The sequence below is a fragment of the Vidua chalybeata genome, chromosome 32, assembly GCF_026979565.1.
Source record: "Vidua chalybeata isolate OUT-0048 chromosome 32, bVidCha1 merged haplotype, whole genome shotgun sequence".
Lineage (NCBI taxonomy): Eukaryota > Metazoa > Chordata > Aves > Passeriformes > Viduidae > Vidua > Vidua chalybeata.
This window is the reverse complement of record NC_071561.1, coordinates 485,524-499,690: the sequence shown is the minus strand read 5'-3', so window position 1 is coordinate 499,690 and position 14,167 is coordinate 485,524. Positions and strand designations below refer to the sequence as shown.

General features: G+C 66.2%; 1 protein-coding gene across 1 annotated transcript; it reads right to left on the bottom strand.

Annotated features, from left to right (window-relative positions):
- Positions 1–151: 151 nt before the first annotated feature.
- On the bottom strand, positions 152–13,598 carry PYGM (glycogen phosphorylase, muscle associated). Its single transcript, XM_053968210.1, has 20 exons — positions 13,349–13,598; positions 12,383–12,484; positions 12,021–12,099; positions 10,826–10,929; positions 10,458–10,589; positions 9,796–9,907; positions 9,401–9,483; positions 8,887–9,030; positions 8,716–8,808; positions 8,341–8,487; positions 7,493–7,656; positions 6,937–7,051; positions 6,146–6,247; positions 5,751–5,898; positions 5,063–5,121; positions 4,606–4,747; positions 3,419–3,626; positions 1,542–1,676; positions 1,268–1,334; positions 152–792 (listed from the first exon to the last, which is right to left on the bottom strand). Exons 1-20 carry the CDS (start codon positions 13,589–13,591, stop codon positions 640–642), a joined length of 2,532 nt encoding a protein of 843 aa, XP_053824185.1. The 5' UTR covers positions 13,592–13,598; the 3' UTR covers positions 152–639.
- Between the last annotated feature and the right edge of the window lie 569 nt (positions 13,599–14,167).

Genomic DNA, 14,167 nt, shown 5'->3' with positions numbered 1-14,167 from the left:
CCAGACCCGCTGGACCCCCCCAATTCCCCCCTACCCCGAACACCCCAACCCCCCAAACCCCTCCTCAACCCCCAACCCCCCCCAGGCACCCCAAATTCGCCCGCGACCTCAAATAATGCAACACGAGCAACACCGAATTTCTGTCGTTGCTTTTCCTTTTTCCTCCGTTTAATTCCTTTAATTCTTTTTTTTTTCTTCCTTTTTGGGGGGGGGGATCCCCCAGTTTCCCCCCCCCCCCAATTCCCGCAGTGCTGGGGAGGGAGAGGGGAGACCCCCACCCCAAATCAAATCAAAACCAACCAAAGGAGCCCCAAAACTGCCCCAAAACTCGGGGGTCCCCTGAACCCTCCGGGGGAGAGATTTGGGGGTGCAGGTCTCGTGCTGGGGGGTCCCAGGTGGCCGGGACAGTTGGGGACCCCCCCCCAGTTATTATTCGTGGGGGGCTGAAGGCACAGGGTGGGGTCGGAGGTGTCCTGAGGGGGGGGGGGGGTCCGCGTTTTGGGGTCCCGCGGGGGTTCCCCACAATTCCCGGGGTGAGTTTGGGGGATTTTGGGTGCGGGATTTGGCGGTGCCCCGTTCAGGGGAATTCGGGGGGTTCCGAGGGGGTTCCCGGGGGGGAGGGGGGGGGGGTGGTCCCCGTTATTCGCGGGGGTCGTCGGGGGCGGGGATGCGCTGCCGGCTGGGCTCGCACCCCCAAATCTCGCGCGCGTACTGAGCGATCGTCCGGTCACTGGAGAACTTCCCCGCGGCCGCCACGTTCCGGATCACGGTCCGGGTCCACTCCCGAGGGTTCTGGGGTGTCCCGGGGGGGGGTCAGGGCGGGGGGACCCCCAAAAGCACCCGCAGACCCCCGCCCGTTCTGTCCCAGACACCCCCAGACCGCCGTGCCCCACCCCCGGTGTGTCCCCACAGGGTTTTGGGGTGCCCCGTCTGGTCCCAGATTCCCCCCCCCCCCAGAACACCTGGGGACCCCCTCAGTGCCCCCCCTTTCCTCCTCGCGGGGTTTTGGGGACCCCCCGGCACCTCCCTTGGGTTTAGCGACCCCCCCCCCCAACCCCTCCGTGCCCCCTGCAGGGTTTTGGGGAGCCCCCCCCCAAACCTCGCGGGGGTTTTGGGGAGGGTCCCTTTGGGTGTTGTCACTTCGGGGGTCTCTTTTGGGGGGGGTCTTTTTTGGGGATCCCCTTTTGGGTGGGGGGTGTCCCTTTGGGGGGGTGTCCCTTCGGGGGTGTTTTTTGAGGGGGGGTCCCTTTTGGGGAGGGGTCCGCACCTTGTAGAGGGCGCTGACTTTCTCCTGGCACTTCACGTACGCCTCGTAATCCGCGAACACCTTAAACCTGGGGGGGGGGGCGCGGAAATGGGAGGGGGGGGTCACGCTCCAGGTGTCCGGAACCCCCCCTATCGCGATATGAACCCCGACATCCCTCATCAAACCCCCCCTAATCCCAATTCCCCATCGCTGCGGACCCCCACCCCCCTCCCTGCAGACCGCGCCCCCTCCCCTATCGCGACTTCCCCCCCCCCCGCAGGGCTCCTATCGCGACCTGTCGTGGTTCATCAGCATGTTGACGATGTCGCGGAACAGGTCGGGCTGGCGGGGGCTGAAGAAGCCGGAGCTGAGCTGGTCCACGGCCTGGCGGAGCTCGGGCAGGCGGTCGTAGTACTCCTGGGCCCGGTACCTGGGGGGGCAGGGGGCGTTTGGGGGGGGTCCTGAGGGGTTTTGGGGGGTCCTGGGGGGAGTTCTGAGGGGTTTTGGGGAGGTTCTGGGGGGTCCTGAGGGTTTTAGGGGGTCCTGGGGGGAGTCCTGAGGGGTTTTGGGGAGGTTTGGGGGGTCCTGAGGGGTTTTGGGGGGAGTCCTGAGGGGTTTTGGGGAGTCCTGGGGGGAGTCCTGAGGGGTTTGGGGGAGGTTTCAGGGGGTCCTGAGGGGTTTTGGGGGTCCTGGGGGGAGTCCTGAGGTGTTTTGGGGGGTCCTAAGGGGTTTTAGGGGGTCCTGGGGGGAGTCCTGAGGGGGTTTGGGGAGGTTTGGGGGGTCCTGAGGGTTTTTAGGGGGTCCTGAGGGGTTTTGGGGGGTCCTGGGGGGAGTCCTGAGGGGTTTTAGGGGGTCCTGGGGGGAGTCCTGAGGGGGTTTGGGGAGGTTTCAGGGGGTCCTGAGGGGTTTTAGGGGGTCTTGAGGGGTTTTGGGGAGGCTTGGGGGGTCCTGAGGGGTTTTGGGGAGGTTTCAGGGGGTCCTGAGGGGGTTTGGGGGGGTTAAGGGGGATTTTGGGGGTTCAGGGGTCCCCCCCAAATCCTCTGTGCTCCTCCCCCTGCTCGGTTTTGTGCCCATGGGGGTCTCGGGGTGTCCTGGGGGTCCCGAGTGACCCGCGGGGTGGTCAGGGGGTCACCATGGGGAGGGGTCACTCTGTGCCATGGGGAGGGGTCACTCTGTGCCATGGTCACTCCGGGGGCGCAGCGTGGGGCTCCCCCCAGACCCCCAGATCCCAGACCCCCATGTGGTGTTCACACCCCCAGACCCTCAGACCCGCAGCCCCCAGACCCCCGACCCACAGATCTGCAGCCCCCAGACCCCCAGACCCGCAGCCCCCAGACTTGCATCCCCCAGCCCCCCAGAGACCCGCAGACCCCAGACCCCCAGACCTGCAGCCCCCAGACCCCCGACCCACAGACGTGCAGACCCCAGACCCAGACGCAGACCCGCAGCCCTCAGCCAGCCCCCAGACCTGCAGACCCCAGACCCCCAGACCCGCAGCCCCCAGAACCCCAGACCTGCAGCCCCCAGACCCCCAGACCCCCAGACCTGCAGCCCCCAGACCCCCGACCCACAGACGTGCAGACCCCAGACCCAGACGCAGACCCGCAGCCCTCAGCCAGCCCCCAGACCTGCAGACCCCAGACCCCAGACCTGCAGACCCCAGACCCCCAGCCCTGCAGCCCCCAGACCCCAGACCCCCAGACCCGCAGCCCCCAGACCCCCAGACCCCCAGACCCCCAGACTCCAGCCCCCAGACCCCCAGACCCCCAGACCTGCAGCCCCAGCCCCCCAGACCCGCAGCCCCCAGACCCCCAGCCCCCCAGACCCGCAGCCCCCAGACCCCCAGACCCCCAGACCCCCAGACTCCAGCCCCCAGACCCCCAGACCCCCAGACCTGCAGCCCCCAGACCCCCAGACCCCCAGACCCGCAGCCCCCAGACCCCCAGACCCCCAGACCTGCAGCCCCCAGACCCCCAGACCCCCAGACCCCCAGACCTGCAGCCCCCAGACCCCCAGACCTGCAGCCCCCAGACCCCAGGCCCCAGCCCCCAGCCCCAGACTCCAGCCCCGCAGCCCCCAGACCCCCAGACCCCCAGACCCCCAGACCCGCAGCCCCCAGACCCCCAGCCCCCAGACCCCCAGCCCCCAGACCCGCAGCCCCCAGACCCCCACCCCTTCCTGTCGAGCTCCTCCACGTCGGGCACCCTCATGCCGAAGATGAAGAGATTCTCCTCGCCCGCCTCCTCGGCCATCTCCACGTTGGCGCCGTCCATGGTGCCGATGGTCAGCGCCCCGTTCAGCATGAACTTCATGTTCCCGGTGCCCGAGGCCTCCGTGCCCGCCGTGGAGATCTGCTCCGACAGGTCCGCGGCCGGGATCACTGCGGGGGCACCGCGGAGCGGGCTTAGCGCGGCCATACGGGGGATATCGGGGGATATCGGGGGATATCGGGGTTATATCGGGGGATATCGGGGGTATATCGGGGGATATCGGGGGATATCGGGGTTATATCGGGGGTATTTGGGTTATATCGGGGGATATCGGGGGGTCTTGGGGTTATATTGGGGTGTATTTGGGTTATATTGGGGAATATCGGGGGTATTTGGGTTATATTGGGGTGTATTGGGGTGATATTGGGGGATATCGGGGTGTATTGGGGGATGTCGAGGTGATATCAGGGGATATTGGGGTTATATCAGGGGATATCAGGGAATATCGGGGTGATATTGGGGTGTGTTGGCATTATATCGGGTGATATCGGGTGATACCAGGTGATAACGTGTGATATCGGGATATCGAGATGATATCAGGGGATATCGAGGTGATATCGGGGTGATATCAGGGGATATCAGGGGATATTGGAGGATATCGGGGTGTATCGGGGTGATATCAGGGGATATCAGGCGGATTTTAGGGTGCCCAGGGCCACAGCAGCCTAACGAGGCACTCTTGGGGTGCCCAGGGTGGTTTTGGGGCAGATTATGGGGTTCCGAGGTGGATTTGGGGGGGTGTCCCCCCTTTCTCAGCGGGGAACAGATCCCACGGGGGGGATTGGGGATTGCGGGGTGGGGTCAGGGGGCTTTTGTGGGGTGGTTCAGGGGGGTTTTGGGGTTCAGGGGGGTTTTGAGGGTTCAGGGGGGTTTTGAGGGTTCAGGGTTTTGGGATAGTTCAGGAAGGTTTTTGGGGTTCAGGGTTTTTTTTTGGGGGGTCGACACCCGGTAGGTTCTCCAGGAACAGACCCCTCAGCGGGGTTGGGGATTGCGGGGTGGGGTCAGGGAGTTTCAGGACAGGGTCGGGGGGATTTTGGGGTGGGTTCAGGGAGGTTTTCGGGGTTCAGGGGGTGTTTTTGGGGTGCCCACCCTTCTCGGCCAGCGACACCCGGTAGTTCTCCAGGAACAGCACCCGCAGGCGGTCGCCCACGGCCGGGTCCTGGTTCACCACGTCCCCGATGGCCGTCACCAGCCGGATGATCATCTTGGCCATGTGGTACCCGGGGGCAGCCTGGGGGCACCCCAAAACACTCAGCGACCCCAAAAACCCTCAGGGAACCCCCCCCCCCCCCCAGAGAGCTCTTGCACCCACCAGGAACCTCCTACCCCAAACCTAAATGGAGCCCCCAAAAAACTCCCTGAAACCCAAAAACCCCCAAAACTCCAAAATCCCCCAAAAAATCCCAAATTCCAAAAGCGCAATACTACAAAATCCCAAAAACCCAAAAAAAACCACCCAAATCTCAAAATCCCAAAACCTCCAAACCCCAAAATCCCAAAACCCCAAATCTCAAAAAAAAAACCAAAATCCCCAAACCCCCCTCACCTTGCCCCCGATCATGATGGTTCGGGGCACGAAAGGTTTCCCGGGGTCCTTCTTGATCCCTGAAATTGGGGGGGGGGGACCCCAAAATGGGGGGGGGGGGGGGCACGAGTCAAGGGAGGGGTCACCGAGGGGTTTGGGGGAAGTTCGGGGGTTTCCAGGGGGGTTGTATATGGTGGGCAGGGGGTCAGGGGGATTTTGGGGGGTCCCAGGGTGATCCGGGGGTTTTTGGGGGGGGGGTCCCAGGAGGATTTGGGGTTTTCTGGGGGTCCCCACTCACATCTGTAGGGGTTTGAAGCAGTTGGGGGGTCCCTTTTGGGGTGTCTCTGTGGGGTCCCGGGGGGATCCTGAGGGGATTTTGGGGGGTCTCGGGGGGAGGTCTGGGGTTCCCCAGGGGCGGTGGGGAGGGGTCCGGGGAGGGGCTTCTGGGGCTGGGTCCAGAATTGGGGAGTTTGGGGTGGGTTGGGGAAGTTTGGGGGGGTCTCCCCGAGTGGGGAGGGGTCCGGGGGGGTTTTGGGGACCCCCACTCACGGTTGTAGAGGGTGATGAGGTGCAGGAATTGGGGGTTCCGGAGGGGTCCCAGGGCGGGGTTTCTCAGTGGGGTTGGGGGAGTTTGGGGGGGTTGGGGGATTTGGGGGGGGTCTCCCCGAACGGGGAGGGGTCCGGGGGGGTTTTGGGGACCCCCACTCACGGTTGTAGAGGGTGATGACGTGCAGGCAGTTCAGCAGCTGCCGCTTGTACTCGTGGATGCGCTTCACCTGCACGTCGAAGAGCGAGGCGGGGTTCACCCGCACCCCCGACACCTTCTCCAGGTACGCCGCGAACTTCACCTTGTTCTCCTGGCATTTGGGGGGGAAAAAGGGGGGGCTGGGGGCGCGGCCGGGACCCCCACGGCACCCCGGGAGCCCCCCCGAGCTCCCCCCGCACCTCCCGCACCTTGTCCAGGTGTGCCCTGAGCGTCACCTCCATCACCTGAGAGGGGGAGGGGCTTCTGAGACCCCCCCCCCCGGAGCCCCCTGGGACCCTCCCCATGGATTCCCCCCGCCCCCCGCGACCCCCCGGGACCCCCCCCCCAGCCCCCCGTACCTGCTTGACCGTGGCCACGTCCCGGATGAAGCTCTCGTCGTCCACGAAGTCCCGGAGCCGCCGCAGCTGATCCAGGTCGGACACGAAATCCTCCCCGATGCGCTGGAGAGGAGAGGTGAGGCCAGGTGAGCCCAGGTAATCCCAGGTGAGCCCCAGGTGATTCCCGGGTGATCCCAGTGAACCCCACATGAGCCCACGTAAGCCTCAGGTGAGCCCCAGGTGATCCCATCTGATCCCAGGTGAGCTGAAATGAACCCCAGCTTATCCCAGGTGAATCCCAGGTGAATCCCAGGTGAGCCCCAGGTGGTCCCCAGGTGAGCCCCAGGTGATCCCATCTGATCCCAGGTGATCTGAAATGAACCCCAGCTTATCCCAGGTGAATCCCAGGTGAGCCCAGCTGGTCCCAGGTAAGCCCCAGGTGATCCCAGGAGAGCTGAAATGAACCCCAGCTTATCCCAGGTGAATCCCAGGTGAGCCCCAGGTGATCCCATCTGATCCCAGGTGATCTGAAATGAACCCCAGCTTATCCCAGGTGAATCCCAGGTGAGCCCAGCTGGTCCCAGGTAAGCCCCAGGTGATCCCAGGTGATCTGAAATGAACCCCAGCTTATCCCAGGTGAATCCCAGGTGAATCCCAGGTGAGCCCAGCTGGTCCCAGGTAAGCCCCAGGTGATCCCAGGTGATCTGAAATGAACCCCAGCTTATCCCAGGTGAATCCCAGGTGAATCCCAGGTGAGCCCAGGTGGTCCCAAGTGAGCCCAGCTGGTCCCAGGTGGTCCCAGGTGAGCTCACCTGCGCGATGACCTCGGCCAGGCCGGGGTTGCACATCACCAGCCAGCGCCTCGGGGTGATGCCGTTGGTTTTGTTCTGGAACTTGTGGGGCTCCAGCTCATAGAAATCCTTAAACCTGGGGGGGACACGGGGGGGGATGTGGGGACACGGGGGACACGGGGGGGGGGACATGGGGACAGCCAGGGGGAATTTGTGGATGGGACGGGTTTGGGGTCTGGGGGCACAGGGGGGGAATTTGGGGACTGGGAAGGATTTGGGATCTGGAAGGACAGGGGGGGGATTTTGGGGAATGGGACAGGTTTGGGGTCTGGGGGACAGGGGGGGTTTGGGGGCCAGGCGAGACCAGAGGGATTTTGGGGACTGGGACGGGTTTGAGGTCCTGAGGGGACAGGGGGGAATTTGGGGTTCTGGGGGGGCTGGGACGGGTTCGGGGTCCCGGGGGCGGAGCTGTCCCCAAGGATCCGAGAGCAGATCCAGGTACGACCATCGATGGTGGCACGGTGGTTGGGGGGATTGGGGGGGGATTTGGGGCGGCCCGGGGGGGGGGGGGTCGTACACGCTGTCCTTGAGGATCTGCGAGTGGATCTCGGCCACGCCGTTGACGGCGTGCGCGCCCACGATGCACAGGTGAGCCATGTTGACGCGCTTGACCGCGCCCTCCTCCACCAGCGACATCCGCCGCAGCCGCTCCAGGTCCCCGGGGAACAGCGCGTACACACGCTGGGGGGGCGGGGGGGCACGTCAGAACCTCAGAGACCCCCCCCCCAGGGACATCGGACCCCCAGAAACCACCACGGACAACCTCAGGGACACCGCACCCACAGAGACCCCCACCAGGGACACCACACACCCAAAGACCCCCTGAGATCCCCCCCAGGGACACCCCCAGGAACACCCCACCCACAGAGACCCCCCCCCATGCCACCCCCAGGGACACCACACTCACAGAGACCCCCTGAGATCCCCCCCTAGGGACACCCCACCCACAGAGACCCCCCCCGTGCCGCCCCCAGGGATACCGGACCCCCAGAAACCCCCAGGGACACCGCACCCACAGAGACCCCCAGGGACACCACAGCGACCCCCCCCCCCCCCCCGTGCCACCGCAGGGTCACCAGACCCCCCAGAAACCCCCTCCCGAGATCCCCCCCCACAAAAGTCACCCAGCTGTGGGACATCCACGTGCTGGAGGGGGGGGGGCGGGCACGGGACCCCCCCGAGCCGTCCCCCCGCACCCTCCCCCCCCAAAACCACGCAGGAATTTCCCCCCAGGTGTCCCCAAGACCCCCCCCCCAATCACCCCGCCTGTCTGCGCTCGCTTTGCCCCCGAACCCCCGGGGTTCCCCCCCCCCCATCACGACCCCCGGGACCCCCCCATTTTGCCCCCCCCCCCCCCGAGCTCACGTCGAGGAAGCGCTGGTTGATCTCGTAGATGAGCTGCAGGTGCCGCGGCAGCAGCGACTCGAGCAGGTGAACGGGCCAGCGCTCCAGCGCCTCGGGCAGCACCGTGTGGTTCGTGTAGGCGCAGGTGCGCACCGTGATGTCCCACGCCTGGGGGGGGGGGGACACGCGGGGACACCCCCGGAGTGACCCCGCGTGTCCCCGTCCCCCCCCCCCTCCTCAGGAGCGGCGGCGCCCCCGCCGCCCACCTGGAAACGCGCACGGGGATGGGGGGGGGGGGCACGGAACGCGGAGCTCGCGTGGCCCGCGGGTTTTGGGGAACCCCCCCCGCGGTTTGGGGCGGGGGGGGGGGTGGTCCTGTGTGCCCCCCCCACCCACCTGGTCCCATCCCAGGTGCTCCTCGTCCACCAGGATCCGCATCAGCTCCGGGATGGCCAGCGAGGGGTGCGTGTCGTTCAGCTGGATCGCCACCTGCGGCGGGCAGGGAGGGGTCAGGGGGGGCGGAGCGCGGGTTTTTTGGGGGGGGTCCCCGGCGGTTTCGGGGTTCACCTTGTCGGGGAAGCTCTCGAAGGATTTCCTCACGGGGTCGCGGCTGCCGAACTTGGCGGATTTGAAGCGCCGGACGATGTCGTGGAGCGTGGCCGCCACCACGAAATATTCCTGCTTCAGCCGCAGCTCCTTGCCTTCGAAAAACTGGGGGTGCCCCCCCGTGAGACCCCAAAACAGCCCCCCAAAACACTCCTCGCCCTCGAAAAACTGGGGGTGCCCCCCCGTGAGACCCCAAAACAGCCCCCCAAAACACTCCTCGCCCTCGAAAAACTGGGGGTGCCCCCCCGTGAGACCCCAAAACAGCCCCCCAAAACCCTCCCCTTCGAAAAACTGGGGGTACCCCACCATGAGACCCGTCCTAGGGATCCCCCAGGACACCCCCTCCCGTTATTTTTGGGGTATTTTTGATGTTCTCCGGCAGGTTTGGGGGTGCCTCTGCTCCCCCGGGGGTCCCAGCGCACCCAGACCCCCTCACGACCCCCCGGGACCCCCCCCAGCCCCCCCCAATTCTCACGTTATCGTTGGGGTACAGCACCCGGGAGATGTTCTCGGCCAGGTTTCGGTCCAGCACGGCCTGGACGTACCCCCCGACATTGACTGGGGGGGACAGAGCGACTCAGGGGGGGCTGGGGGGACCCCCGAGTGTGGGGGGGCCCGGGGGGGGGCGCTCAGAGATGAGGGGTTTGTTGGGGAGCAGGGGAAGGATCTGGGGGGGGCAGGGAGGGGATTTGGGGTTCGGGAATGGATTTAGGGAGGCAGAGAAGGGATTTGGGATGCTGGAGGTGGATTTGGGGGGGCAGGAAGGGGATTTGGGGTTCAGATTTGGGGTTCAGGGTGGATGTGGAGCTCCGGGGGGATTTGGGGTTCGGATTTGGGGTTCAGGGGGGATTTGGGGTTCGGGGCACTCACAGTCCTTGAGGTTGAAGTCGTTGGGGGCGCGCGCTGACCAGAGGCGCAGCGTGTTGACGGTGTTGTTGCGGTAGCCAGGGACAGGTGTGTCATAGGGCAGGGCCAGCACCACCTGCGTGTGACACGCGCGTGTGCAAGGGACCCCCCCGAGCTGCAGCACGGCCGCCCTGCAGCTCAGCACAGCCTCACCTGTGCTCAGGTGTGGTCAGGGTGTGACACCTGTGTGTGTGTGTGACACCTGTGTGTGTGTGTGACACCTGTGTGACACCTGTGTGTGTGTGTGTGTGTGTGTGTGACACCTGTGTGTGTGTGTGTGTGACACCTGTGTGTGTGTGTGACACCTGTGCAAGGCCCGCTGTCACCTCGGTACCCCCACATCGCCCTCACCTGCGTGTCCAGTCACCTGCTGTGCCCTCCCTGTGCCCTCACACCCTTGTAAGTGTCACCTGTGCCCCAGCTGTGCCCAGCTGTGCCCTCACACCCCTGTAAGTGTCACCTGTGCCCAGCTGTGCCCTCACATACCTGTGTCACCTGTGCCCGGCTGTGCCCAGCTGTGCCCTCACACCCCTGTAAGTGTCACCTGTGCCCCAGCTGTGCCCAGCTGTGCTCTCACACCCCTGTAAGTGTCACCTGTGCCCCAGCTGTGCCCAGCTGTGCCCTACCTGCGTGTCCAGCCACCTGGCGCCGCTGGGCCCGTGCTCCACGCGCCCGTAGAAGTGCACCGGGATCGTGTACTCGGGCCTCGCCTTCTCCCAGGGGTTCCCGTAGCGCAGCCAATCATCGGCTTCCTCCACCTGGGGGGGCCCGCAACACCTGAGACCCCCCCCAAAAAAACCCAGCCAGAGACCCCCAAGCCCCCCCTCATGCTGTTCTCATCCACAGGGAGGGAACCCCAAAACCGCCACCCCCCAAAATCCCCTCAGGGACCCACCGGGATTTGACGACCCCTGGGGTTCCTGGGACCCCCCCTCACCTGCCAGCCCCCCCCAGGACCCCCCCTCACCTGCCCCCCCCAGGACCCCCCCCTCACCTGCCAGCCCCCCGCGATGCGCTGGTTGAAGATCCCGAACTCGTAGCGGATCCCGTAACCGTAGGCAGCGAGTCCCAGGGTGGCCATGGAGTCCAGGAAACAGGCTGGGGACACAGGGACACGGTCAGGGACACTGGGGGGACACTGGGGACACTGGGGTCAGGGACACTGGGGACACAGGGACACAGGGACACGGTCAGGGACACTGGGGACACAGGGACACAGGGACACGGTCCAGGACACTGGGGACACTGGAGGGACACAGGGACATGGTCAGGGACACTGGGGGGACACTGGGGACACTGGGGTCAGGGACACTGGGGACACAGGGACACAGGGACACGGTCAGGGACACGGTCCAGGACACTGGGGACACTGGAGGGACACAGGGACATGGTCAGGGACACTGGGGACACAGGGACACAGGGACACGGTCAGGGACACTGGGGACACAGGGACACAGGGACACGGTCAGGGACACTGGGGACACTGGGGAGACACTGGGACAGGGTCGGGGACACTGGGGGGACACTGGGGGGACACTGGGACACGGTCAGGGACACTGGGGACACTGGGACAGGGTCGGGGACACTGGAGGGACACTGGGACAGGGTCGGGGACACTGTCAGGGACACAGGGACACGGTCAGGGACACTGGGGGGACACTGGGGACACTGGGGTCAGGGACACTGGGGACACAGGGACACAGGGACACGGTCAGGGACACGGTCCAGGACACTGGGGACACTGGAGGGACACAGGGACATGGTCAGGGACACTGGGGACATTGGGGGGGGACACAGGGACATGGTCAGGGACGCTGGGGGGACACCGGGGACACAGGGACAGTGGGAGGACACAAGGGACACGAGGAACACAAGGGACACTGGGGGGCTCGGGGGGCCATGGAGGACAGGAAACAGGCTGGGGGGCAGGGAGATGTCACCGGGGACACCGTGGGGACACGGGGGGACAGGAGCATGGCGGGGGAATCCCGGTCCCCGGGCCCATCCTGGGGACGGGGCTGTCACCGAGTGGGGAGGGGGACACTGGGGACATCCTGGGGACAATCGGAGACATCCCGGGCACCGGGGAGTCACTGAGAGGGGAGGACAGCGGGGACACTGTGGGGGCCATGGCCATCGCGGGGTCCCCTCCAGCCCCTTGGGGACCCCCCTGCTGTCACCCCCCGCACCTGCCAGCCGCCCCAGGCCACCATTGCCCAGCCCCGCGTCCTCCTCGATCTCCTGCAGCTCCTCCATGTCCAGCCCGAGCTGGGGATGGGGACAACAGAGCAGGGGTTGTGGGGGGGGGGGACCCCAAAACGTCCCCATCCCCCTCCCTCCCCCCGCTGTCCCCTCCCTGCCCCCCCCCCCCACCCCGTGTCACCCCCATCCCATCCCAACCCCACCCGCCGCACCCCCAGGGGCAGCCCCACATCGCAGCCCCTCTGCAGCGCCCCACGAGCCCTCCCCAGCCCCCCCAGAGCCCCCCCAAACCCCCCGTGTCCCCCAAAACCCCCCCGTGCCCCCCAAAACCCCCCGTGCCCCCCCTCACCTGGTAGAGCGCCTCGTCGCAGCCGCTCTGCAGCCCCAGATTCACCATGGTGTTGGTCAAGGTGCGCCCCATGTAGAACTCCAGGGACAGGTAATAGATGCGCTAAAAGGTGGGGGGGGGGGGGGGACACGGGGTCGGGGGGTGTCACCGGGGGTCACGGCCACCCCCGTGCCCCCCCCCCCGGCCCCGCCGCCCCCCCGCTATCCGGTGTCGGGATTAAATGGCAGCGGCCGGGGTAGCGGGAAAGGTCAGGATAAATTTAACTGGGGATGGGGGGGAGGAGGGAAGGACCCCCCCAGTCCTGACCACCCCCCCCCCGAAATGCACCCCCAAAATCTCCCCCTCCCAAACTTGAGACCCCCACAAACACACAGGCCCCCCCCCCCCCCCCGCCACGATTCCTAACCCTAATCCCCCCCACATTGGGGTCACTCTCACAGTAGCACTGTTGGGCATGGAGCCCCCCAGGAGACCCCAAATCCCTCCAGGACCCCCCCCCAGGACCCCCAAACCCCCACTTTGGAGGAGTTCTCTTTAAACACTGCTGGGTCTGCAGCTCCCAGACCCCTCTAAGACCCCCCCAAACCCCCCAGGAGCCCCCAAACCCCCACTTTGGGGTTCTTCTCTTTATAGCACTGCCGGCTGTGCAGCCCCCAGACCCTCTGAGGACCCCCCAGCTGCCCACAGGACCCCCCAGATCCCACCTTGGAGTCTTTCTCATGGTGGCACTGCCGGCTGTGCAGCCCCCAGACCCCTCTAGGACCCCCTAAATCCCCTTCTCCCCCAGTTTGGGGTTCTTCTCTTTATAGCACTGCCGGCTGTGCAGCCCCCAGACCCCTCAAGGACCCACTCAGGACCCCCCAAACCCCACCTTGGTGTCTTTCTCATGGTGGCACTGCCGGCTGTGCAGCCCCCAGACCCTCTGAGGACCCCCCAGCCCCCCCCCAGGACCCCCCAAACCCCCACCTTGGGGTCTTTCTCGTAGTAGTACTGCTGTGTCCGCAGCCAGCGCCCCACCAGGTGGTCGCGCACGGTGTGTGCCAGCGCCATGTAGTAGTCGCGCGATGTCGCGACATTGCGATCCTTGACGAGGGTGAAGTGCAGGTGCCGGTTGAAGTTGCGCTTCAGCTCCCCCACGTTCTCGGGCCCCGCCAGCCCCCGCACGCTGATCTGCCGCCGCCGCTCCGCGTCGCTCAGCGGTCGCGACATGGCGACAGAGATGGGGGGGGTCGCTGGAGAGTCAGAGGGGCTCTGGGGGACTGGGGGGCTCCGGGGGTCCGGTTTTGGGGGGTCCGCAGGGATCCGGGCTGGGGGAGCTCCGGAGGGCTCCGGGTTTGGGGGGGCCGGGAGAGGCTCCGGGTTTGGGGGGGTCCGGAGGGCTCCGGGTTTTGGGGGTTTAGGACTTGGGGGGCTCCGGGCCGGGGGCGGCGGCAGCGGCGCCCCGGCCGCTTTAAGCGCGCGGCTGCTTCATTATTAATGAGGGGGCGGAGCTTGAATAGAGCCGCGCCCCCACCCCGGCGTGCGGGATAATTACCGTAATTATTCATCAAGGGGCGGAGCTCGAGGCGGACAGGGCCCGCTGCTCGTTAATTATTCATGAAGAGGCGGGGCTTGAGCGCCCCTGGCGGCCACGCCCCCTGCCCCGACAGCGCCCCCTGTGGGCCCCACACACCCCTGAGACCCCTCCTCAAAAACGGGGGGTCCCGAATGCCCCGGGGGAGGGTCGGGGGTCCCTGGGTGTCCTCCCACCCTCGCTGTGTGTGTGTGGGGGGGGGTTTGGGGGGG